The 26,734-nt window shown below is 42.3% G+C and overlaps 1 protein-coding gene across 3 annotated transcripts in view; it reads left to right on the forward strand.

The window, feature by feature from the left end:
• The window catches only part of creb1 (cAMP responsive element binding protein 1), a 69,834-nt gene that overhangs the window by 21,216 nt on the left and 21,884 nt on the right, over positions 1 to 26,734 (forward strand). The window contains exons 1-3 of one of the 3 annotated variants that reach the window (XM_033024359.1): positions 12,892 to 13,000; positions 15,646 to 15,756; positions 21,906 to 22,052. In XM_033024359.1, the coding sequence (XP_032880250.1) occupies positions 21,912 to 22,052 (141 nt within the window). In that variant the 5' untranslated portion in view covers positions 12,892 to 13,000; positions 15,646 to 15,756; positions 21,906 to 21,911. Of the gene's footprint in view, positions 1 to 12,891; positions 13,001 to 15,645; positions 15,757 to 21,905; positions 22,053 to 26,734 lie in introns of those variants that run through there. The other 2 variants (XM_033024357.1, XM_033024358.1) reach the window with 2 other exon arrangements.

Here is a 26,734-nt window from a genome sequence, read left to right on the forward strand (position 1 = left end):
AATTTACAATGGGCAATTAGCCCTGCTGATTTGTGCCTTTGGGAGGTTGGAGCAGACTCGAGCACCCGCAGGAAGCCAATACAGTCAAGGGGAGAATGTGCAAATTCTACCTGGATAGCATTGGCAACCAGGATTAAGCCTGATGCTCAGAGCTATGAGACAGTAGTTCTATAGCACCACGGAGCTGTTTTTAAATTCTTTGGTTTATGAGCAGAATTGATTCAATCCATAAAAATGAAGGTGTACAAAACATTTTGTGAAATTATTACATATAAATATTACATGAAGTAACCTCAACTAACTGCGGGAGTATCTTTGAGCTTAATGGTTTCTCTTGCTGCAATTAATCTTTCATCAGTACTTGAACTAAGGCACTTGTTACTTTAGTCTTAAGTATGTTTACTTTGTCTAAAACAGCCGAATCTCTATTATGAACCTTGAAAATGCCAATAGACGTGCAATAAATGCTATAGTGTGCTACTCGAATTAACGGTAATATTCAACTTCACACAGAATGATTGGAAAAGTATGTATCAACCTTTGTGATTGCAACCGTTGCAATCTGAAGTGTTTTTGAAGTGTAAATGTCATTTAACATTTGGGACATGTGCTAGACAGTTCTCACCCAGCCAACTCCCACAAACAACAGAACTTGATGGGGTTTTTTCATTGACATTATTTGAAGGATAAATATTGCCCAGTATATTGGCAATGCTCCTCCGTCTGCAGTAAGTCTGGGGATTTACATATGTAAATCTGGGCATATACAGCTTCATTTTTATGCAATGAATCAATAACCTGGGAGAGATAAAAGGAGCACTAAAGGTGCTGCAGTGATACTTAATTACAATCTATTTGTCTATATTTAATTACAATTTTAGAAGCCACATTTCAAAAGTTCAAGCCTACTACCAACAGCTGCAGCATTTCCAGACATAAATTCCAATTATGCACTGCAATCGTAACTTGACCCAAGAAAATTATTTTCACCTGCAGGTTCACAGCCCCTCATTTGCAGCTCCCTTTATGGATCTGTGCCAAAGCTGTATTACTGTCCTAGTGAAAATTTCTCACGGATCTCATTGTTCCTGCTGGAAGGTTCCTGTGTGTGGATATTAAAGAGAGCAGGGTTGGTTTGTGATTCTGTGACCAGAAAGTGCTGATGTATTTTTCTGCCCTGTGCTTAGATAACTAATTTCAGTCTTACCTCCTCTCATTAATGAGAAATAAATGCAATATGAAAGTGGGAAAAAAAAATCTTGGTAGAATGAGAGTATCACCAACCTTAGTTGAAAACTTGGTTGCAATTTTTTCTGTTTGACCAATGGGGTGAGTTGGCAAATAGGTATTTTTGGTCGTTATCATCATGAGAACAATCAGCATTTGGGAACAGAATTTGTTTCCTTTTTGAATTATATATGTAAATCTGGGCATATACAGCTTCATTTTTATGCAATGAATCAATAACCTTTTATGCAATGAATCAATAACTCTTATTAAAAATTCACATGTGTGGTTGATTACAATCTGAAAATACTGGAAATGTTCAGCAGGCCAGTCATCATATGCAGAGACAAGCATAACCTTTCATGTCTGACATTTCTGATGATATGTCATTGATTGTTTCTTGCTCCACGTGGTGTCTTAACCTGACCATTTATAGCTCTGGGAAGTTTTTCACTTCTGGGTGTCTATGTGCAGTTTTCTAAACCAGCCATGTTACATGTACGTCTCCATCTTAAATTTCTCCATCAGTCTGAAGAAGGGTTTCGGCCCGAAATGTTGCCTATTTCCTTCGCTCCATAGATGCGGCTGCACCCGCTGAGTTTCTCCAGCATTTTTGTCTAACTTCGATTTTCCAGCATCTGCAGTTCCTTCTTAAACATGTTACATGTACGATAATGCTGTTCTCCAGTTTTCATTCCACATTTACATTAAACATCATGAATTGGGAAACCTGACTGTTGGGTGAATTTTAGCTATGGGTTTAAATTCGCGGTATCTCTATTACTGTGGAGCCAGTGTAGTTCTCCATTGTTTTTAAGCTGCAGGTAAAGCAAATTGCAGTAATTGATCTTGTCAATTGCTGTCAGATATGAACCATGAATACATGCTTTTGACTAGAATTTAGATGAGCCAAACTCAATCCATGAAAGTCCTGTGTCGACAAAGGACCATTGATTTCATCTAATAACTCTGAATTCAAAATCCAGAAGTAAAATACTGCTCCAAACCACTCAAATACCCAGACTCCTAAGCATTCAATTTTAAATGGAGCATTTCCTTTATGGTAAGAGGTGATCTGTACAAGGGGGATGGGTTGTAAATGATAGAGGTTTGCTACTGCTACCTGGGAGGGTTTAAACGGGAGAGGCAGATGGTGGGGAACAAGTGTAGAAGGTCAGAAAGTGGAAGGAGCGATGGGAAGGTAAAGGTCACCCAGGGCTCTCACTTAACTTTTTTTCCCTGTTGCCAGCTGGGCAACCTTGGCAGCTTTTTAGGTTGCCAAATGACAGTTTAGGTGGTCATTTAAGACGGTTTGCATGACACGTGCGATATTGTGCTCGGACGAAATGCATAGTTACCTGTCAGAATTATGCTCAATGAAGCATTCGCATATTATTTCTGCTTCAAATAAAGTCACAAACTAAACATATTCACCAATCAAAACATGATATATACCACAATGACATGCAGCAACATTATAATACAGTATCTCAACTCTTTTAGTGCAATTTCTATTAGTTCTTTCCACTTCCAAACAAAAATGTGGTTGGATTATTCAGCGTATGATCAACCTGTGTCAATAAATCCTGGACCACGGTAACATATATGCTTAACCATGCACACTACAGATTGATGCAAGCATGTTTTCTGTGAAGGACCGAAAATTACCATGACATGGCCATAGCAGGGGTCGTTATTGCTATTGGTACAGAAACACTCTTGCTTCCCACATAATTTATCCATAACAAAATATACAGGTTACAAGGACATTTCTAAAGGCATTTTATGATAATAGCTGTTAAAACCGACTATACCCATCTGACAGGTTAAACATTACACTAACTGACAAGAGATGGCCAAAGGACATAACTACAGCAAATGTTCTTTTGGTAATATGTTTAAAGGTGTAAAAACGCCACATTACCGGACATTCAGATTAGATGTACGTGTTGTGAACAGCAATGAAGATACCCAGTTTGAATGCACCAGATTTAAAAAAAAAAATTGATAAACGCTGTTTCCATCATTCCCACTTCAGAATTAACATTAAAATTTCAATTGAAATATCTCCTGACCAAATTTGTGATGTATATGACCAACTGTAGAAGTAAAACCTGGATAAATCCAACATATAGTTGTGAATGTTGCTTATTAAATAATTACAGTACTGATACTCCATATTAAGAGCACTGATTTGCCGTTAAAATGAATTCTGTAATAATGTGTCAATGGTAGCAGTGACAATCGAACACTGGTTTTAATGTTTCACGTGTTCACAATTTAATTAATCCATCTTTATGGACTAAAACAAATAATAACATTGGGAATTAAAACACAGTTGATTGCATTCCGTTATCAAACATAGTCAATGTTCGCTCTGATGACATTTCCAGCACAATAGGGTCAGGGAGGGGGGGGGGTGTGAATCAGTGCGGGTGGATAGATGGGGGGGGGGGGGGTTGAGAAGACAATCAGTGCGGTATGGATGGATTGAGGCAGGTGAATTAGTACGTGTTGGTTGCAGTATGTAAAAATGTGAGGGGAGAGCACGGGGGGTGTCTGGTGTTGAATGGGGGGATCAGTAGGGGATGGATGGGGGGGAAGGATCAGTACAGGATGAATGGGAGTAGACAACTGCTGGAGAAACTCAGCGGGTGAGGCAACATCTATGGAGCGAAGGAAATAGGCAACGTTTCGGGTCGAGACCCTTCTTCAGACTGTTCCCCCCATTCTTCTTGAATGGGGGGGGATCAGTACAGGATGGATGGGGACGGGGGGGATCAGTACAGGATGAATGGGGGGGGGTCAGTGCAGGATGAGGGGGAGGATCAGTACAGGATGAATGGGAGGGATCAGTAAAAGATGAATGAGGGGATCAGTACAGGATGAATGGAGGAGAAGTGCAGCATGGATGGGAAGGGGGGTAAGTACAGGATGAATTGGGGGACCAGTGTTGGATGGGTGGGTGGCAGTAGAATCAATGCAAGGTGGATAGGGTGATCAGCGCAGGATTAATAGATGGGGAGGGGAGCACAGGGGATGTCAGTGAGGACTGAATAGAAGGCGGAATGGGGATCAGTGCGGGATGGAGAGGAAGGGTCCTAAGATAAAGGGGGACATACGAGAGAGAGAGGGGGGTAGGTGGGGAGGAAGGAAGGTCAGCTCTCCTCGGACAACATCGCCCCGCTGCCTTGGCCATCCCTGCCCACCGCCAAGTTTCGCTGCCGTCAAAGGGGGAGGCGGTTGGGATCTCCTCGCCACCGCCTCCCCTCCTCCGCCAGCCAACAGAAAGGCGCAGGGCCGAGCGGTGCAACTCAAAGATCCTATAGCTGTAGGATCTTTGGTGCAGCTGCTTCTGACGGCGGAAGGAGGCTTCCCGCCTCGGCGTGCGAGAGGGTTTGTCTTGAAAGCGCCATTGGCAGAGTGGCAGGCAGCGGCCGCTATCAGGGCGGGCGAGGTGCGGGAGGAGGAGGAAATGGAGCTGCTGCCGCGGCCGCTGTGTGGGGCCCATCATTCGCTCCGACCCTTCGTCACCACGCACCTAGTATCATTGCCCTGCATGACAGCCGTTGCCGACACGAAACGTCACGTTCCTTTTCTCCAGAGATGGTGCCTGACCCGCGGTGTTACTCCAGTTTTTCGTGTCTATCTTCGGTATAAACCAGTATCTGCAGTGCCATGCCGGGCAAAATGACACGGCGTTTAGGTTGCCTGGCGGCACTTTGGGTGGTCAATGACACCCGGGCAACCGTTAATTTCGAGCCCTGTCACCACCAATAAATCTCAAAGGAAGGACTGACGGGGGGAAGTGAAGGAATATGGTGACGCTGATGGCCTAAAGTCTATGCATTTCAATGCAAGGTGTATTGTGTGGAAAGCAGACAAGGTCAAGTGGGAGAGAAATACGGAGGAATTGCTCTCTTAATGTTGCAGTGGCACTTGAGGGAACATAGTGGAGGGTCTATCCGCTGAGGCGATTTGGGTAGATCTTAGAAATAAGAAAGGTGTGTGCACTCTAATGGGATTGTATTGTAGGCGCGCCCCCCAAATTGCAAAAAGATGATAGAGGGGCAGATATGTAGACAGATTGCCAAAAGATGCCAAAGCAATAGGTTTGGCCTTGTGGGTTTAAGTGATGTGTGCAGAATTAGGCCATTTGGCCCATCTAGTATACTCTGCCATTCAATAATGGCTGATCTATCTCTCCCTCCTAACCCCATTCTCCTGCCTTCTCCCAATAACCTCTGACACCCATACTAATCAAGAATCTATCTATCTCTGCCTTAAATATATCCACTGACTTGGCCTCCACAGCCTTCTGTGGCAAAGAATTCCACAGATTCACCACCCTCTAACTAAAGAAATTCCTCCTCATCTCCTGCTTAAACTTGACTGGGTCTTTCTCAGTGCCAATGGCTTAAGCAGGGCAGAATTTGTTAGATGTATCCAAGAGGATTTGTTGAAATAGTATGTGAATAATCAAACCTGAGAAGGGAACATGCTGGACCTTGTGTTTGGAAATTGGCCTGGCCAGGTGACTGGTGTTACAGTGAAAGAGCATTTTATGGATAGTGATCATAACTTCATATGTTTTAAGGCTGTATTGAATAGGGAGGCTGGATCTTGCAGGAGGCTGCTAAATTGGAATAAGGCAAACAACGTTATTAGGCTGAGCTCGGGAGAGCACACTGGGAGCAGTTGTTCTTGGGCAAGTCTACATCTGAAGTGGGAGTCGTTTAAAGGCCAGTTGATTGAAGTTGAGAGCCAGCATGTTTCAGTAAGGAGGCGGGATAAGATTGGCAAAGCAATGGAACCTTTGAGTACAACGAGGTTGTTCTTTGGCATCCATCAAACAAGATCTCATGCCTTAACAACTACCATTCCGTGGCCTTAACATCCATTATCAGGCTGGTAATGGCACACATTAAATTCAGCCTACCAAGCAGCCTTGATCTGCCGTAGGTCATCTAATGCCACAACTGGTCCACAGACTTTATCTTGCATTAAACTATATATTTTATTCTGTGTCTGTACACTGTGGATGGCTTGATTTTAATCACGTATGGTCTTTTCGTTGACTGGATAACACGCAACAAAAAAGCTTTTCACTGCATACGTGATAGTAATAAACTAAACTAAAAATCTGAGAGATAGAGAGAGAGGTGCGGCTTTGTCCTGTTTGGAGAGGGGAATGTATGGTTGCATTACCTGCTGTGGCTGACTGGTCTCATTCATATGAATCCTGTACCTTAATACTAATTCTTTCTTTCCTACCATCACACCCATAAGGCTCAAAACTCCACTAAATCTTGATGGGAAATTACATAATATGTTCCTCAAATTTGCTTCCAGCGTTAAATATTGCGGGTTTATTCATGCACGAATGGATGTGAGAAATCAGCATTTCCAAATTATTTTGACAACATTAAGTAGCAGATTGAAGATTCAGTTTGATCACAGATCTATTTTGATAAGGAAGATGTGAACAGTTAAAATTTGGGGGAAATAGTATTCAGCTTCCATTTTTTTTATACACTGAGTTTTCCAGTGACTTATTCCTGTCATATTTATGCTAAAACAAGCATATGCTAACCTAAGCATCCGGAGAAAACCCATGCGGTCAACAGGAGAACATACAAACTCCGCACAGATAGCACCCGTAGTGAAGATCGAACCTGGGTTTGGATGCAACTCTACCGCTGCGTCAATGTACCAACAATCGTGACCTACAATAGGCAGGAAGCAATGCTGGGTTGTAATGTATTGCATTCTTGAGTGTGGGGGTTGGATCTGAATTATCTGGATTCAAAGGTGGAACTGATTATGAAGTTGCATGACGGCCATGGGGTGGAAAGCAAACATAGAATACGTTGGAAAGCTAAGGGCGACTTGCTAAATGACAAAGTAATATTATAAAATATAAAATCAGATTGTTGACTACAACATTAAAATGAACATTAACACACCTATTTAAAACAAAAAGGTTTGGAGTCAGTTTTGATCAAAAGCAAAATAATGTGGGGCGTACGTCCCGAAATGAAAGCGAGGAGTTAGGTGTTTCGGGAGGTACCTTTTATTATGTCCTTCTTGGTATTAGAGAAGTCCGCAAGAGAGGAAGATGGCACCCAAACCCTTGCCTTTTATCCCTCTAGTTAAGGGCCGCCTCTGGACTGAACCATTCCCGTGCCGAGGGGTTTGATAGTTGGGATGGCCCGATCCTTGGGAGCCGCCACAATAATCTGTTTAGGCTCTAGGAAACCCATCTCGTACCTGGATCTGCAGCAAACTTTCCCAAGAGAAACAGGATTATTTCCCAAGCTGCATGTAAAGAGGTACAATACAAATTATATTAAAAGTTACCCCTTGGATTGGTCCCGGTTGATTAAAAGAATAAAGAATGTGGAAAATATCTAGAGTCATAGAGTGATACTGTGGAAACAGGCCCTTTGGCCCAACTCGCCCACACCGGCCAACAATGTCCCAGCTACACTAGTCCCACTTGCCTGTGCTTTGTCCATATCCCTCCAAACCTGTCCTGCCCATGTACCTGTCTAACTGTTTCTTAAATGATGGGATAGTCCCAGCCTCAACTACCTCCTCTGGCAGCTTGTTCCATACACCCATCACCCTTTGTGTGAAAAAGTTACCCTTCGGATTCCTATTAAATCTTTTCCCCTTCACCTTGAGCTTATGTCCTCTGATCCTCGATTCCCCTACTCTGGGCAAGACACTGTGCATCTACCCGATTTATTCCTCCCATGATTTTGTATACCTATGTAAGATCTCCTCTCATCCTCCTGTGCTCCATGGAATAGAGACCCAGCATACTCAACTTCTCCCTATGGGTCACACCCTCTAGTCCTGGGAACATCCTCGTAAATCTTTTCTGAACCCTTTCAAGCTTGACAATATCTTTCCTATAAAATGGTGCCCAGAACTGAACACAATATTCTAAATGCGTTCTCACCAACGTCTTATATAATTGCAACATGACCTCCCAACTTCTACACTCAATACTCTGACTGATGAAGGCCAAAGTGCCAAAAGCCATTCTGACCACCTTATCTACCTGTGACTTGAACTTCAAGGAACCATGCACCTGTACTCCTAGATTCCTCTGCTCGACAACACTACACTGAGCCCTACCATTTACTGTGTAGGTCCTGCCCTTGTTCAACGTCCCAAAATGCAACACCTCACACTTTTCTGTATTATCTAATCATCTCTATTCTGGCTGAAATGCGTTTTGGAGTATGTGCCAACGTCCTTTTTGATCCATGGAAAGCTGGGGCTGGAGTAATTCAGGTAACGTATTGAGACTTAATTGACCAAAGGTCAGTGTGCAATATGCTACTGTGCAAGCAAAGGCCATGGTTGCATGGACTTTGAACATTGGTAGATTGAGATGTGTTTTAGAATTAAAGGTCTACTTGCTCGATATCTATTTGAAAGCCTGAGGAGTTCATGATCCATTCGATGAACAATCTTCCATCCATCAGTTTGTTGAAGTAGTCCTGCCTCAGATTCAGACCAATGACACAGGGATGAAGTACCCAGCGATCATGTTGAACTATCCAAATCTTTTAAGCCTCTGTTTCTGTGCTCATCCCACTCCAGACCCAGATGTATTCCACTGATGAACATGCGTCTTTATAGTAAAATGGAAAGTGTGAGAAAAGACATGTTTATGAATAACACAGATAAACTTTGTGTACACTAGTCACTATAAAATTAGTGCAGTGTTTGTGCCTAGCAGTCTATTGCATTGCACTACATCTTGTGCACATGGATTTGTCATAGTTTCTGTGAGGTTGGCACAGCAGGCTCAGCGATCGTTTTGTAGAACACCTCCGCTCAGTCCGCTGGCTCGGCGATCGTTTCGCTGAATACCCCTGCTTGCAGATATAAAAATTGGTTGATGTTGAGAAGAGAAGCTTAAGAATGTAGATAGATGTAGATGATTAATCAGAGATAAAAGTGGCAAATGATAATTAATACCAAGTCATGTAAAGTTCAATGAAAGCAAAATAATATACTGTACATTGGAGGAATTTGAGTGTAGAGGAATAGAGTAGCCTTGGAGTGTATGATGACAGGTTCTTATATTAGCAGTTCCGGACAATAAGCAGGTTTAAATGGGAAAGTGGGCTGTATGAGAAGGGTGCAGAAGATTTATTTGGATGTTGTTCGTACTGGAAAAGTTTAGCTATGAGAAAATGCCAATTGAGCTCAGGCTATTTTCTTTGGAATAGGAGGAGTAGCCTAATTGAGGTATATAAAGTTCTGAGGAAATTAAGCAGAATATATAGGAAGGATTTGTTTCCTTTGGCAGAGAGATTAAAAAGACAAGGAATAAAGATTTTAAATTAGGAGGATTACAAGAGAGATGAGGCAGTAAGTATCTGGAACTGACTGCCAGAAAGGTTGGGTCGGGAAAGAAACTTGCACCTTTGTACAGTACTTCTATGTGTAATTTCGCTGTAATATTCAGAGCCATGGGCCATGTGCTGGAAGGCAAGACATAGCCAGGTAAATATTATTTTTAAATGACTTGAACTGCCTATATTTCATTAATCTAGGTAGAGATTAATTGAAGACTACTTTTCCTATTAAAAAGCAGATTACCTTTTCTACTCTGTAATTCACATAAATGTATTATAAGGAATTGAGCATTTCAAATGTCAAAAACTAGAGCACTGAACATTTCTCTCAAGTTCTCTCTCATTTCTGCTGATTAAGCTGCTGAATCCCAAAGTTCGTCATTATTCCAGGTTACATTCTTGGCTATTTCAGGTCAAGAATGTTTTATTGTCATATGTCCCAGATAGAACCATAAAATTCTTACTTGCTGCAGCACAACAGAATATGTAAACATAGTACCCTGTAAATAATATAATAAACGAGAGAGAGAAAAAAAAAGTTCAGTGTATATATACACATACTCTCTCTCACACACACATACACACACACACACACACACACATATATATTTATATACATACACACACACACACATATATATATATATATATATATATATATACATATATACATACATACATACATACATACATACATACATACATACATACATACATACATACACACATACTCATAAAAAACAAACAAACAATAATAGTGCAATAATAATAGTAGTCTATTGTAGTTCAGAGCTTATATGAGGTTGTAGTGTTTAGTAGCCTGATGGCTGCAGGGAAGAAGCTGTACCTGAACCTGGACGCTACAGTTTTCAGGCTCCTGTACCTTCTTCCTGATGGCAGTGGTGAGATGAGTGTGTGGCCAAGATGGTGTGGGTCTCTGATGAACTTGCCTGCTGAACTAGTGGGAGTGCTTTACATGACCAATGCCTGGTTCAGAAGAGCATGGTGTGGATGTCAGGCTGTTGAAAATGATTTCCAAGAACTCTTCATGAAGCTATTCACTGATCAAAGATCATCCCATTCATTTCCTGGCTATGGTCAGGACAAAAGTTCTGATCTAGGTACAGGTGCACAAACTTTTATCCGAAAGCCTTGGGACCAGATACTTGTCGGATTTCGGAATATTTCGTATTTCCGAATGGAAGATATTTAGCGTAGATTAGGTAGGTAGCGCAGGCGGCTTGAAAAGTCTGGAGCGGCTGCCTCCTCCCCGGAGACCGGGGAATCATTGTAAATCATTGCATAAATGTTAGTCAGTTGTAATGTACTTTATGCAGTCTTTGGAAGTATTTACTTTTACTACTTTTTACCAAAATCTCTAATGTAATTTTCCCTTTAAACAGGCACAATTAATGCATTAACTGGCAATTTTATTAATGTTGTGCCATTAGACGATAGCCCCAATTTATAGCTTACTAGGAGTTCCGCAAGGGTCAGTATTGGGGCGGCCACTCTTCATGTTGCATAGTAATGATTTGGACGAGGGGATTGAAGGCTTTGTGGCCCAGTTTGCGGATGATATGAAAATAGGTGAAAGGGCAGGTTGTGTAGAGAAAGCAGGGACTTTGCAGAAGGACTTGGACAGGTTGGGAGAATGGGCAGAGAAGTGGCAGATAAAATATAGTATAGCAAAGTGTGGAGTCATGTATTGTGGTAGTAGGAGTAAAGCCGTAGACTATTTTCTGGGGAGATAATCGGAGGTGCAAAGGGACTTGGGAGTGCTAGTGCATGATTCACAATAGGTTAATCTGCAAGTCGAATCGGTAGAAAAGAAAGCAAATTCAATGCTAGCATTTATTTCGAGAGGGCTTGTGTACAAAAACAGGGATGAAATACTGAGGCTCTATAAGGTGCTGGTAAGGCCGCATTTGGAATATTGTGAGCAATTTTGGACACCATATCTGAGGAAGGATGTGCTGGCCCTGGAGAGGGCCCAGAGAAGATTTACAAGTATGATCCCATGAATGAGCAGGTTAACCTACGATGAGCGTTTGTCGGAACTGAGCCTGTACTCACTTGAGGTTAGAAGAATGAAGAGGGACCTCATTGAAACATACAGAATAGTGAAAGGCTTGGATAGAGTGGATGTGGAGAGGATTTTCCCACTAGTGGGAGAGTCCCAGACTAGAGGTCATAGCCTCAGAATTAAAGGACGTCTTTTAGGAAGGAGACAAGTAATTTCTTCAGTCAGAGGGTGGTGAGTCTGTGGAATTATTTGCCACAGAAGGCTGTGGAGGCCAAGTCAGTGGATATTTTTACGGAAGAGATAGATAGATTCTTGATTAGTACAGGTGTCAGAGGTTATGGGGAGAAGGCTGGAGAATGGGGTTAGATGAATCAGCCATGGTTGAATGGCGGTGTAGACTTGATGGGCCGAATGGCCTAATTCTATTCCTATCACTTATGATCTTATGACTAATTGCACTTCCCAATTCCTTCCTCAGAGTTCTGTAATTTTTAAAAGCTAAGATTTAATCTGCCGGCATCATTCTTTTGAGATGCTGCCTGACCTGCTGACTTCAGCACTTTTTTTTGTAAACCAGCATCTGCAGTTCCTTTCTCTCATCCTTTCATCAAGTCCATTCGAGATTGAATCGATTCATGGTGTCAAAACAAATTTAAGATGAAGATAGACACAAAATGCTGGTGTAACTCCGTGGGACAGGCAGCATCTGGAGAGAAGGAATGGGTGACATTTCAGTTCGCGACTTCTTCAGACAAATAAATGTTCTCTCTCTTCTGGGTCTTAGTTGCTTTCAATCTTTGCCATTGGAAACAATTTCAGCTTTTAAACATCTTTTAAACTGTAATGTCCAAGTTCAGGAGTAGCAGCTTCCCAGCAACTATTAGGCTATTAAACACCACAACCTCCAAATAAGTTCTGACCTACATAGACTACATACATTGTTTTTGCTTCGCACTATTATTGTTTTTTTTTATATTCTGAACCTTTTTGTTTACTATGGTGTTTTCAGAGTAGTGTGTTTTCATATCTCTTATGCTGCTTCAAGTAAGAATTTCATTTCAGAACACATGACCATTTCAGAACTTATGACAGTAAAACACTCAATGTTTACAAATGGCTATAGAAATCAGAAAGTGATCATTTAAAAAAAATAACTGGGCAAATATGTAATTGTCATAGATCCTTGCTTGACTCTGCATTTTGTGCTGCCAGCATTGCCTTTCTGCATGATTTCATTCTATGTTTTCCTGTACTGCAGGTAACAATGGATTCCAATGCAGAAACTCAGCATGGTGACACAATTTCAGAAGCGGAAACTCACCAGCTGGCAGTGCAGACACAAGCACAGCTTGCCACTATAGCGCAGGTATACTTTCAGTGTTATCTACAAATGGTATTGTGACCAGTGACAGATTGAGTATTTACAGCATCAGTGCAAATCTTTCAAAATATTCTTCAAACCTAACTTAAGAGAATTTGTGCACTGGCCAGCACAACGTATTTGCAACGGCCCAATGCTTCAGACCATTCTGTTAGATACGTTAGTGAGGGTGATAGTTCCAGTTGTTCTCGGTTGTCCAGCTAGATAGGTGAAATCAACTAATGTTCTTGCTTAATGGGCATCCAATAATTAACTATAGTTGCATACTCTCCTCTTGAAATAGAAGGCTGTGTCGACAAAAACCCGTGCAGCGTTGCATTGTTTAAGGCATGGTTTTTGGAGGAAATGCTGAACTGAGTCCATGTCTACCATCTCAAGTGGATGTGAAATAAATTGCTTCGTACTATTTCAAAGAGCAGGGTGATTTTTCCCCAATGTACTGAGCAACATCCTCAATCTGCATTTCTGGAACACATTTTGCATTGTTGCTTGTGGGCGCTTACTGGGTACAAATTGGGTGCCATGTTTCTTGCATGACACTTTAAAAGGAAATAATAGGCTGTAATGCATTTTGAAACTACAAGGTGATAAGGTAAATTCCAATCTATTAACTCAAAACATGAATGTAGGCAAAGACTATACACATAATTTTCTTTTGGATGTTCTAGAATATAACATGTTTATCAATTACATTGTCATTGTAGAGAAACGTGTGGGCCCTTACTGGATAGAAGTTAGCTTCTTCTTATCGAGTCACACACAAGATTAGAAGTTGTTCAGCCAAAGCTGAACACACTTCCCGACATCTGCGTACAATGTCTGTCTTGTGCGTGGTGGTGGAAAGATTGGTGGAAACAGGGCCGCATCGTGAACGCTCTTTCCTTGACCCCAGAATTTAGCTGTTGGCTGGAGATGTTCATAAAACTATGGCCATGTAAATAAATGATTCCAGAAGACGAGAGAAGGGAAAAAAAGTGATACACGACAAAGCAATTCACCACTGCTGTATACACGACAAAGCAGTACACCACTGCGATATACACTGCATCAGTCTGAAGAAGGGTTTCGACCCGAAACGTTGCCTATTTCCTTCGCTCCTAGATGCTGCCGCACCCGCTGAGTTTCTCCAGCATTTTTGTCTACCTTCGATTTTCCAGCATCTGCAGTTCCTTCTTGAACATATACATGACCATGCAGTACACCACTGCAATATAAACGACAAAGCAGTACACCACTGCGATATACACGACAAAGCAGTACACCACTGCGATATACACGACAAAGCAGTACACCACTGCGATATACAAGACAAAGCACTTCACCACCGCGATATACACGACAAAGCACTTCACTGCGATATACACGACAAAGCTCCTCCTTTGCCTTTTGTGGACAACATTTTATGAATAATTCATGCTCTTTGATGTCTGTCATATGATTAGATTTTGTTGTAATAAGATTAAGATGATCTTGTCCTTTCGTTAAAATCTAGAGACTATTATACAAGTGTTTATCCAAATCAGTTTTAGATTGGCTATTTGTCAATTCCTGAAATTGCCCTTGTAAAAAGCCCACATATTATGCTTTCAAAGGTGCTCACTTCACTTTTATCAATGCAGGGTGACTTGGACAGGTTGGGGGAGTGGGCAGATGCATGGCAGATGAAGTTTAATGCGGATAAATGTGAGGTTATCCACTTTGGTAGCAAAAACAGGAAGGCAGATTACTATCTAAATGGCGTCAAGTTGGGAAAAGGGGAAGTACAACGGGATCTGGGGGTCCTTGTTCATCAGTCTATGAAAGTAAGCATGCAGGTACAGCAGGCAGTGAAGAAAGCAAATGGCATGTTGGCCTTCATAACAAGAGGGATCTCCTCGCCACTGCCTTCCCTCCTCCGCCAACCAACAGGAAGATGCGGGGCCAAGCGGTGCAGATGCTTCAGATGGCGGAAGGGGGCCTCCCCCTGCCTCCCTGCCTGCCTCCCTCCCTCCTCCCGGCCTCGGCGTGCGGGAGGGTTTGTTTTGAATGCGCCGTTGGCAGAGTGGCAGGCAGCGGCCGCAATCAGGCCGGGCGGGAGGCGGAGGAGATGGAGCCGCCGCTGCTGCTGTGCGGGGGCCCGTCATTCGCTCCAACCCTCCGTCAAGCCACACTTAGCATCTTACACACGCATTACAGCCGTCGCCGACACAAAACGTTCCTTTTCTCCAGAGATGCTGCCTGACCCGCTGAGTTACTCCAGTTTTTTTGTGTCTATCTTCGGTATAAACCAGTATCTGCATGCCAAGCCGGGCAAAATGGCTCTGCGTTTAGGTTGCCCGGCGGCACTTTGGGAGGTCAGTGGCAACTGCTAATTTCGAGCCCTGTATTGTCTATTGGCTATTGTCTATTACCTCAAAAAGTACATGTTTTAAAATTTACCTTTCCTAAAACTCTTGTATATGTCATCTCAGGTTTGCGATGCTCTCCTGCAATCTGTCCAGATGAGGTGACTGCCCTTCCAATTGCATTAACGCAACAAAATTATTTGTTATCTTTGTATCAACTTGCCATGATGTTTTCCACCAATGCCACTCCTTCAGTAGCCTGCTTGCTTTTCCTACCCTCAGTTGATTCAACTGTTGTCTGTTCAGTTGTAGTATGAGCATCTATCAAAACAACTCTTCTCACTTCAAAGCCACTCCAGCAGTTCTCCATTGATGCACCTGTGACCAAATTTGTTTCATTACAATAAGGTCGTTTTGGTGAGATCTTTAAATAGACGTGATTTGCTTACGTGCGTACTTTACTGATATTCAACTTTATCCCAATGACATTTGTTGATCCCGTCCCTTTTAAACTGTCTAATCCTTCTCCTTTCTCCTCCCCAAGTGATCTCTATATTGTCAGACACAGAAATTGGTGCAGCAGTAGAGTTACCAGACAGTAATCTAGAAACCTGGATTACTCCATGCCATCCTCCCTCTGTTGTTGAATCAGTTGAAAAATGTAGGGAGTCATGACACTAGTAAAAGTGCAGAATGCGCTCTTGGTGGGGGATTTCAGTGTCCAACACCAAGAGTGGGTGGGAAACAGCTCCACAGACCATGCTGGCTGTCGTGATTGATATTATGCCAGGCGAGGTCTGTGGCTGATAGCGAAGCAACGGAAATAAAGGAACAACCATGTTTGTCCTTGCTAATTATCTGTGGCAGCTACATCTGTCCATGACAGAACTGGTAGAAGTAACCACTGTATATATTTGTGGAAATTGTGATGGCTTCATACCAAGAATACCCTCCACTGTTTTGTGGCACCATAAATGTGAAAATGTCAGAATCAATTTGTCAGCTCAAAGCTGGGCTGAAGGACCTGTTTCAGCATTGTATCTCTAAACTAAAAGCTGAAGTCCTACCACACCACACCACACCACAAGAAGATAGACAATTAACAGCTCCTGGGAGGTGGCAATTCCCAGAATAACCCCATTCTCAAATCTTGGCAGGCCCTGGCAAGTGCATGCTAAAGAAAAGGCTAAAGCATTTTAAACCATGCCTCACCACAGAAGTCAGTCGGCCATCAGTCAGTTTGATTCCTCCACATACTATTGAGAAATTGCAATACTCCAAACCCAACTGCATCTCTAAACCAGGCTGTTCCACTCGTTACAATAAATACAAAAATGTAGACAATTGTCCAGATGTGTCCCATTCTCAAAAGTGCAGGACTAATCTAATCTAATCTGCTTAATTATTTTCAAATCAACCTTCACTGCCAAGCCATTGCCAAGAGGAATTTTCTCACCAGTAAACCAAATTGGCTTTAGTGAGCAGGTTTTGCCAGGGCCACTCATCTCCTGACATCCGGCCTTGTTTCAAACATGGATAAAGAATTGAATTCCACATGTAAAGTGAGTGATAGCCCTTGTTATTGTGGCAGAATATGACCAACCGAAGCACCCTGGTAAATCTAAAGTTAAAATGAAAACATTCCAAAGGCTCATCTTGTGCATCACCAAAAGATTTAAAAAGTTTGTGTTAATGTTCTCTGGTTTGTTTTATGTGGGGGGTGATCAGGGGAAACCTTTTTTCAATCTCTTACCTTGCCAGAGATGCGATTGTTTTCCGGATCGTATCTCCGGTCGCTCTGTGGCCTAACATCATGGAGCTGGAGGCCTTGCGCGAGACTGACTTTGAGCCCCACCGCGGGGCCGTGGACTTACCATTGGAGCTTGCAATCCCTTGCCTTCCGGCGCGGAGGAGCTGGGATCCCCCGGATGTGGGAGCTTGATCGCCCCGACGCGGAGGGGCCGACCGCCAGCTACGGAAGCCAAGATCGTCCCGTCAACTGAAGGATCGAGGCCCTCGACCGCGGGAGAACAAAGAAGGGAAGAGATTTAACTTTTTTTTTGCCTTCCATCGCAGAGGAATGTGGAGGAGTCAATGTGGTGGATGTTTATGTTAAAATGTATTTTGTGTGTCTTGTTGTTTTTTATTGGTATGACTATATGGCAAATCAAATTCATCGTATGTTGCAAAACATACTTGGCTAATAAAATATGATTATGATTGTTGGAAGTCACAGGACATCACTGCAGGTGATGCTCATGGTGGTGATCTTGACAAAACACCAGTCAGTTGCTTCAACAACCTTCCTCCATCATGAGGTGGGAAGTAGAAATACTTGCAGTGTTCAATTTCATTCTCAACTCCTTATATGAAGCCATCCATGTCCACATGTAATGCATGAACAACATTCAGCTATGGGCTGAAATCTAGTAGATAAAATTAGTCGCACAAAAGTACCAGGTAATGGCCATCCTCAAGAAAACAACCTACCCAATGACATTCAAAGGTAGTAATACAGCCAGACTATTGTTATCGCTCTACGTTTGCCTTTGTCAAAAAACTCAAACAGGCTAGATACACAAACAGTCAAAAAAGCAAGTGATGGGAGGGTATGTGCAATAAAGAACTTGCTTCATGCTGTGTCTAAGTCTTTCTACCATCAGTGAGGCACAAATCAGGAGCATGATGAAATACTCTCTATTTACCTGGATGAGTATAGTGCTAATGACTTGAGGTTCAAAAACAGTTCACTTGATTGGCATCCCGTTAACCAACCCAAACATTTATTCTCTCCATCACTGATGTACAGTGGCTGTGGTGTATGTCATCTGCTAAAAACACTAATGCTCATTTGGGTTGCTTTGATAGCATCTCCAAACCTGCTACCTCTGCCGCCAGGAAGAACAAAGGCAGAGATTCGCCATCATCTGGATGTTCTTTTCCATCCTGACTTGGAAATATATTGGTGGTTCTTCATTGTTGTTGGATTTAATCTGGAATTTCATCAACAGCATTGAATGAATATCCTCACCACTAGGATAACAGAAGTTCAAGAAAGTAGTTTACATCATCTTCTCAAACACAATTAGAGACGTGCAATAGATGTTAGACTTGTTGATGACACCCCGATCTCTACATAAATAGATCAGGGAAGGAAGAGCACAGTGTTTTTTATTTGTATGTAAAGTGTGTGGTTATGTAATTTACAAAGTAGACGCCATGGAGGAATTTGATCATTTAAGCATTTAAATTTGAGCATTTAAATTTGAATCATTAATAGGATGAACAAAAATGAGTGGAGGATGGAGAGGCTCGGGGACATTCCTTCCATCCAGAGATGCTGCATGTCCGGCTGAGTTACTCCAGTATTTTGTGTCTATCTTCAGTGTAAACCAGCATCTACAGTTCCTTCCTACACATTATTAAGTGGAGTTTATTGTCATTTACAAACATGTTGAGGTAGAAGTATAATGAAAATCCTGCTTGTAGCAGGATCACAGGCGGATAGACAAACAAATTCCACGCATTGCTCGTGCACTTTGCACACTACACATGTGTGCACAAAACAATACAAAGAAATAATGTATTAGTACAAGATGCAAGTTCTCCAAGTTAAAGGTGTATCCATTGCACTCACATAGACCCAGCTCTGCCTGTCTTTTGTCAGTTATGTTGAACAGTCCTTGTACCAGGTGTACACTGGCACCATCCCCCAACTCTTTCTCTGGTACATCGATGACTGCAGAGGCTCTGCCTCCTGCATCAGTGCATAACTCGTTGATTTCATTAACATTACCAATAACTTCCACCCTGCCCTCAAATTTATCTGGACTATCTCAGACACCTCTCTCCCCTTGTGTGAAAAAGTTACCCTTCAGGTTCCTATTAAATCTTTTCCCTTTCACCTTAAACCTATGTCCTCTGGTCCTCAGTTCACCTACTTTGGGCAAGAGACTCTGTGCATCTACCCGACCTATTCCTCCCATAATCTTATACACCTCTATAAGCTCACCCCTCATCCTACTGCTCTCCAAGGAATAGTCCCAGCCTACTCGACTTCTGCCTTTAGCTCAGACCCTCTACACATGGCAACATCCTCGTAAATCTTCTCTGTACGCTTTCCAGCTAGACATCTTTCCTATAACATGGTGCCCAGAACTGAAAACAATACTCTAAATGTGGCCTCACCAATATCTTATACAACTGCAACATGACCTCCCAACCTATACTCAATACTCTGATGAAAGCCAATGAGCCAAGCCTTTTTGACCACCCTGCGACTACACCATCAGGCAGCTATGCACCTGTATTCCTAGATCCCTCTGCTCTACAACACTACCCAGAGCCCCAACATTCACTGTGTAGGTCCTGCCCATGTTAGACTTCCCAAAATGCAGCACCTCACATTTTTCTACATTTAATTCCATCAAACATTCCACAGCCCATTTGGCCAATTGATCAAGATCCTGCTGCAATTTTTCACAGCCATCTTCAATATCTGCAAAACCACCCATTTTTGTATCTGCAAACTTGCTAATCGTGTGTATCTCATCCAAATCAATGATATAGATGACAAACAGTAACAGGCCCAGCACCGAACCCTGAGGCACACCAATAATCACAGGCCTCTAGTCCAAGAAGCAATCTTCCACCATCACCTTCTGCTTCCTTCCATGAAGCCAATTTTCTATCCATTCAGCTATCTCTCCTTGGATCCCATGCGATCTAACCTTCCAGAGCAGCCTACCATAAGGAACCTTGTTGAATGCTTTCTTGAAGTCCATGTATACAATATCTACATCTCTGCCTTCATCGACCTTGTAGTTATGTCTTCAAAAAATGCAATCAGATTTGTGAGACGCGACCTCCCACGGACAAAAACCATGATGACTCCTTAATCAGCCCTTGTCCGTCTAAATGCCTGTATATACTATCACTCAGATTACCCTCTAGTAACTTTCCAACTACAGATGTTAAGCTCATTGGCCTATAGTTCCCAGCTTTTTCCCTGCAGCCCTTCTTGAATAAAGGCACAACATTTGCCACCCTCCAGTCTTCCGGCACCTCTTCTGTATTTAAAGACGACTCGTAAATTTCAACCAGGGCTCCCGCAATTTTCTCTCTAGTTTCCCACAATGTCCTCGGATATATATGATCTGGCCACAGAGATTTGTCTACCTTCACACACATACACATACACGTCTTCAGCATCTCTTCGACCATAACACTGACTGCTCTCAAGATACTTCCATTGACTGCCCCAAGTTCCTCCGTCCTCCTGTTTTTCTCCTCAGTAAATACAGAGGAGAAATACTCATTGAGGACATTGCCCCATCTCCTGTGGCTCCACACAGAGTTGACTGCTTTGATTCCTGAGGGGTCCCACTCTTTCTCTAGTTACCCTTTTCCTCCTTACGTATTTATAAAACCTCTTGGGTTCTGCTCGTAAGATGAGGCTTTCCATTCAAGAACATCCGAGATGTCCTCTTTAGTAAACATGGTTTTCTCTGCTGTCACAGATGGATTAGAAGAAACAAAGATAGAGATTCCCTGGACCTGGCTTCATTCCGCCAACCTCCGTATCCAACACGTCATCTTTCGACATTTCCATTACCTCCAATGTGATCCCACCATCAGTTGTAGCTTCCCATCTCCATCCCTTTCCACCATCAGCAGACACCACTCCCTCCATGACTCCTTGGTTCGCTCATTCCTTCCCATCCAAACCACCTCTCCCAGGTACTTTCCCTGCAACAGCAGACGATGTGACACCTGTCTCTATTCCTCCTCCCTCGCCTCCTTCCAGGGACCCCAACAGTCCTTCCACGTGAGGCAGAGATTCATGTACACCTCTTCTATCCTCATCTTCTGCATCCGGTGTTCCAGATGTGGCCTCCTGTGCATCGGTGAGACCAAGCATAGACTTGTTGACCATGTTTGTCTGCCAAGGCCTAATGGATCTCCTGGTTGCTCACCATTTTAACTCCCCTTACCATTCCCATACTGATCTTACTGTCCTGGGCCACCTTCATTGCCAGATTGAGGCCACATGCAAACTGGAGGATCAGCATCTCATATTCCATGTGGGTAGCTTACCATCCAAATGTATGAATATTTAACCCTATCCTTTCTCCCCTATGACCCTCCCCCTCATCTCTGCCCTTTGTAAACCATCTGCCTATCAAAATCCCTCCTCACCTGTGTTCACCTATTACCTGCCTCGCTTTGTCCTGCCCCTCTTCTCTTCAAGCTTTCTTCCCACCCCCCCTCCCTCCATTAGTCTGAAGAAGGGTCCTGACCCGAAACATCACCTGTGTATGTTTTCCCGGGATGTTGTCTGACCCATTTTTACTCCTGCATTTTGTCTCTTTTTTTGCTATTAGGCTATTGGTGAAGCATTATTTTGTTGCAAAGCAAAATGGCAAATGAGTGCATCTTTTTTGGAAAAAAATGTCTCGTAACATTTTTTGTATTTCAGTGCATTGAGCGTGTTTATGTAGGAATATAGAATATTTAAATTGATTCAACAGAGTACATTAATCAAGTTTTGTTGTACATATTTGCAGGTAACCATGCCTGGGATCCAGTCAACGAGCAACAGCGCAACAGTAACTTTAGTGCAGTTGCCTAATGGCCAGACTGTTCAAGTCCAAGGAGTCATCCAAGCAGCTCAGTCATCAGTTATACAATCGCCTCATGTCCAGACTGTTCACGTAAGTATTACGATAATAGCAATGTTCTTTGTGATCTAAGTGTACTGACTCAAAATATAACAAATACTTAATGTGCAAAGAATTGGATTTTGTTCAATATGTTGCCCATATTCAAACATAAATTATTTTCTTGGGAGAGTTTTTTGCGCGATAGGTTGTAGGGAATTAAATCATGGAAAGAGTATTTTTATGTGTGTCAATAAATTCTCAGTTTTCATTTCCTTTATTGAGATCACTTGGTTGTTTTAGAGGTTTCTGGTTGTGCTTTGTCCATGTTAGCTGATTTATCACATTTTAGAGAAATCTTTATGATAAATTTATTAGTATAGACCAGAAGTGACCATCAGATTTCCCCCTTTGTTTTCGCTGCTCTTATTGGTGTTACTGAAGTCAGCAGGAGCCCTCATATTTTTAAGAGCTTTTGCAGAATGTTGAAAGAGGCGAATGTGTTGTCTTATATGAAGTTTTATTTAACGTAAAGCTTTAATTATATTTTATTGGTTGAATATACGTTTAAATTTATTTTCCTTGGATTCCATCTCCTTAAATCTTTCAATTGGCATAGCTTTCTTGTCTTCAGAAATAACTAGTAACGTTTTTCTCAATGTCATTGTTATGTAACAGTATGCTTCTATTCCATTGGCTCATTGAATGTAGTTCCCTATAATTGTGGGAAGTGCTCTGGGACCTCATGAGTTTGATGGGCTGAATGGCGACTTTTAATGTCATAAAGCATGGAAATATTAACTCGTCTGTGTTCTCAAATTAATGTAACGCAGATTATTTGATTATCTATTTGAAAACACATGTATCAAAATCTAAGTATTGACTTCAATTTCTGAACCTTGACCATTGTACAAAATTTCACAGGAATTACATTCCTGTATCTATTGTACTTGATCCTAAGGATCTGTAACTGTTTAGTCAAACTAGATGTTTAATAACTTTCTGTAAATGGAAAATATGTCATGAGACCATTCAGTTAAATCAGATGATGATCTTTCCTTTTATACTGGGACTTTACCGTGAAGATTTGTGATATTTCAGTGCAAAATTAACCATCTTGTTATAAAGTTGACTCCCAGCCAGGCTTAACACATTTTAAACCAAAACCGAAAATGCTGGAAATATTGAAAAGATCAGCTCACGTCTATGGAAAGAAAAGCAGTCAATGTTTCAGGTCCGAGAGAGACACTTTGTCAGAACTGAAATAAAATAATAAAAGGAAACAAAAGAAGCTTATAAAGCTGTGAAGTGGTTGGGATGGGGGGAATATCTCTGATAGAATAAAACCTGCGAACCATGGGGATGACATAAACACGGCTATCTGCTCAATGAGTATTGGGAGCAGTTCGAGGGTGAGAACGTAGACAAAAGAATGTACATGTTACAAAAGCCAGCAGGACAAGCCCAAACGGAGAGAGAACTCAGTTGGTCGAGCAGCATTTGTGGAAGCAGCTATTTACAATATATATTAATTATTTAGATGAAGGGATTACAAGTAAGATTAGCAAATTTGCAGATGACAAAGCTCGGTGGCAGTGTGAACTGTGAGGAGGATGCTATGAGAATGCAGGGTGACTTGGACAGGTTGGGTGAATGGGCAGATGCATGGCAGATGCAGTTTAATGGTGATAAATGTGAGGTTATCCACTTTGGTAGCAAAAACAGGAAAAACAGGAAGGAGGATTATTTTCTAAATGGTGTCAAGTTTGGAAAAGGGGATCTGTGAGTCCTTGTTCATCAGTCAATGAAAGTAAGCATGCAGGTACAGCAGGCAGTGAAGAAAGTGAATGGCATGTTGGCCTTCATAACAAGAGGAGTTAAGTATAGGAGCAAGGAGGTCCTTCTGCAGTTGTACAGGGTCATAGTGAGACTAGACCTGGAGTATTGTGTGCAGTTTTGGTCTCCAAATTTGAGGAAGGACATTCTTGCTATTAATAATACATTTTATTTATGGGCGCCTTTCAAGAGTCTCAAGGACACCTTACAAAAATTGAGCATGTATAGGAAAAACATGTAAGGGGAATGAAATAAATAGTAGAGACATGACTAGTACACAAAGTAAAGACAGAATTCAATACAAAACACAGCATGAGGCAATTAATGCACAGATGAAAAGGGACGGGGACGTGGGGCTAAGGATAGGCAGAGGTGAAGAGATGGGTCTTGAGGCGGGACTGGAAGATGGGGAGGGACACGGAATTGCGGATCAGTTGGGGGAGGGAGTTCCAGAGCCTGGGAGCTGCCCTGGAGAAGGCTCTGTCCCCAAAACTGCGGAGGTTGGACTTGTGGATGGAGAGGAGACCGGCTGATGTGGATCTGAGGGACCGTGAGGGTTGGTAGGGGGAGAGGAGGTCAATGAGATATGTGGGGGCCAGATGGTGGAGGGCTTTGTAGGTGAGGACCAGGATTTTGTAGGTGATCCGGTGGGAGATGGGAAGCCAGTGAAGTTTTTTGAGGACTGGAGTGATGTGATGCCAGGATTTGGTGTGGGTGATGAGTCGGGCGGCTGCGTTCTGGCCCAGTTGGAGTCGGTTGATGTAGGTGGAGCTGATGCCAAGGAGAAGTGAGTTGCAATAGTCCAGTCGGGAGGAGATGAAGGCATGGATGAGTCTTTCAGCAGCAGGCGGTGTGAGAGAGGGTCTGAGTTTGGCGATGTTGCGGAGATGAAAGAAGGGGGTTTTAATGACATGGCGGATGTGAGGCTCAAGGGAGAGGGTGGAATCAAAGATCACGCCAAGGTTGCGGGCCTGGGGAGATGGGGAGACAGTGGTGCCGTCGATGGTGAGAGTGGGGTTATTGATTTTGCTGAGTGTGGCTTTGGAGCCTATGAGGGAGTGCAGCGTAGGCTCACAAGGTTAATTCCCGGGGTGGCGGGATTATCATATGCTAAGAGAATGGAGCAGCTGGGCTTGTATACTCTGGAATTTAGAAGGATGAGAGGGCATGTTTTGAAACATATAAGATTATTAAGGGGTTGGACACGCTAGAGGCAGGAAACATGTTCCCGATGTTGGGGGAATCAAGAACCAGGGGCCACAGTTTAAGAATAAGGGGTAAGCCATTTAGAACGGAGATGAGGAAACACTTTTTCACACAGAGAGTTGTGAGTCTGGAATTCTCTGCCTCAGAGGGCAGTGGAGGCCGGTTCTCTGGAAACTTTCAGGGCTCTTGAAGATGGTGGAGTCAGGGGATATGGGGAGAAGGCAGGAACGGGGTACTGATTGTGGATGATCAGCCATGATCACATGGAATGGCGGTGCTGGCTTGAAGTGCCGTATGGCTACTCCTGCACCTATTGTTTCAGGCTGAGACCCTGCTTTGGAACTTGACGTGGTGCCCCTGCACATCATCAGGGGTCTGAAAGCGGGTAAGTTTCGATCCTTTATGTAGGTCAGAAACACGAAGAACCATGGGTTGAGAAAGTGAATCCTGTGAAAGATAGAGAAAAATTGCAGACCGTGGCACATTTGGAAGAGTGTGAGAGAGGCAGAAGATAAAAGTGGTAGTAAAATGAAGACACAAACTGCAGATGCTGTAATATGAAGCAAAAAATTGATGTTTTGGGTAGAGATCCCGAATTAGGACTGGTGCCAAAACGTTGATATTTGCTTCTGAGTAATCAAGTTACTTGAAGTCATAAAATTCAATTTTGCTTCCAGAAGGCTGTAACTTGCCCAGCTGGAAAAAGATGTGCTGTTCCTCAAGCTTGTATTGGGCTTCACTTTCACCATGCATGAGGTCACAGACCGATAGCAAAGAGGTGAAAGGTGTTGCATTGGAATAATGTATCTGTACATCTAACCAACAGCATTTTCTGTACCCTAATCTTTTCACAAAATTGAAAATAACTACCTGCATTACCTCTACCATAATTATAGTTTTATTAATGCCATCTGCCAATACAATTATTTACAACAAAGCTGGCATTGGAGAACTAGCACAGCACTGGGTGCAATATTCATCACACTCCACCGTACAAAAATGACCAATTTAACTTGAGGGAATTCTAGTTTATACACCACATGAACTGCTTCTACCATAATTTATTTGAACGCGTTGTTATTATACTATTCCTTTCTCCTTTCTATTTAGTTTTGTTGCTTCAAATCCATCGGCGCTAAGATGTGTCAGTCTAGGTGCTAGGTTTTTGTATGATCCAGATGTCTGGGTGGAATGTGGGAGAATCTACTGTTTAAAAATAAAGTGCCCATTTAAGATGTAAAGCAAAAATTCATTTACACCAAAGGGTAGCAGAAGCAGACTGAAATATTTGTACGGCAGAAGGTGATTGTTCTTTGATAATCAAAAGGTGATGTGTTACTGTGGTAGGCCGGTATTCAGTGTTGAGTTCATTGTCTGATCAATCATGGTATTATTGAATGGGAGGGCAGGCTCAAAGGGCCTCCTGTTCTAACTTGTATGTTCATATATTGACCACTATGATATTTAAATACCCAGTTGTCTCTATATATATAAGAAAGTGTGAATACGAGGAAATTGTTAGCACAGCAAGGTTGGATTATATAAACATTCTAAATTAATTAGTTGAACAGACAGAATGAGTAGTGTTAATCAGCACTGTTCAAACAGTAATTCACCTCCGTTTTGTTCAGAGTTTGCCTGCCTTGGTTTAAGAATATTAATTGAAATTATATTTGTATTGAATGTTAATTATA

The sequence above is a fragment of the Amblyraja radiata genome, chromosome 7 (genome assembly GCF_010909765.2).
Source record: "Amblyraja radiata isolate CabotCenter1 chromosome 7, sAmbRad1.1.pri, whole genome shotgun sequence".
Taxonomy (NCBI): Eukaryota; Metazoa; Chordata; class Chondrichthyes; order Rajiformes; family Rajidae; genus Amblyraja; species Amblyraja radiata.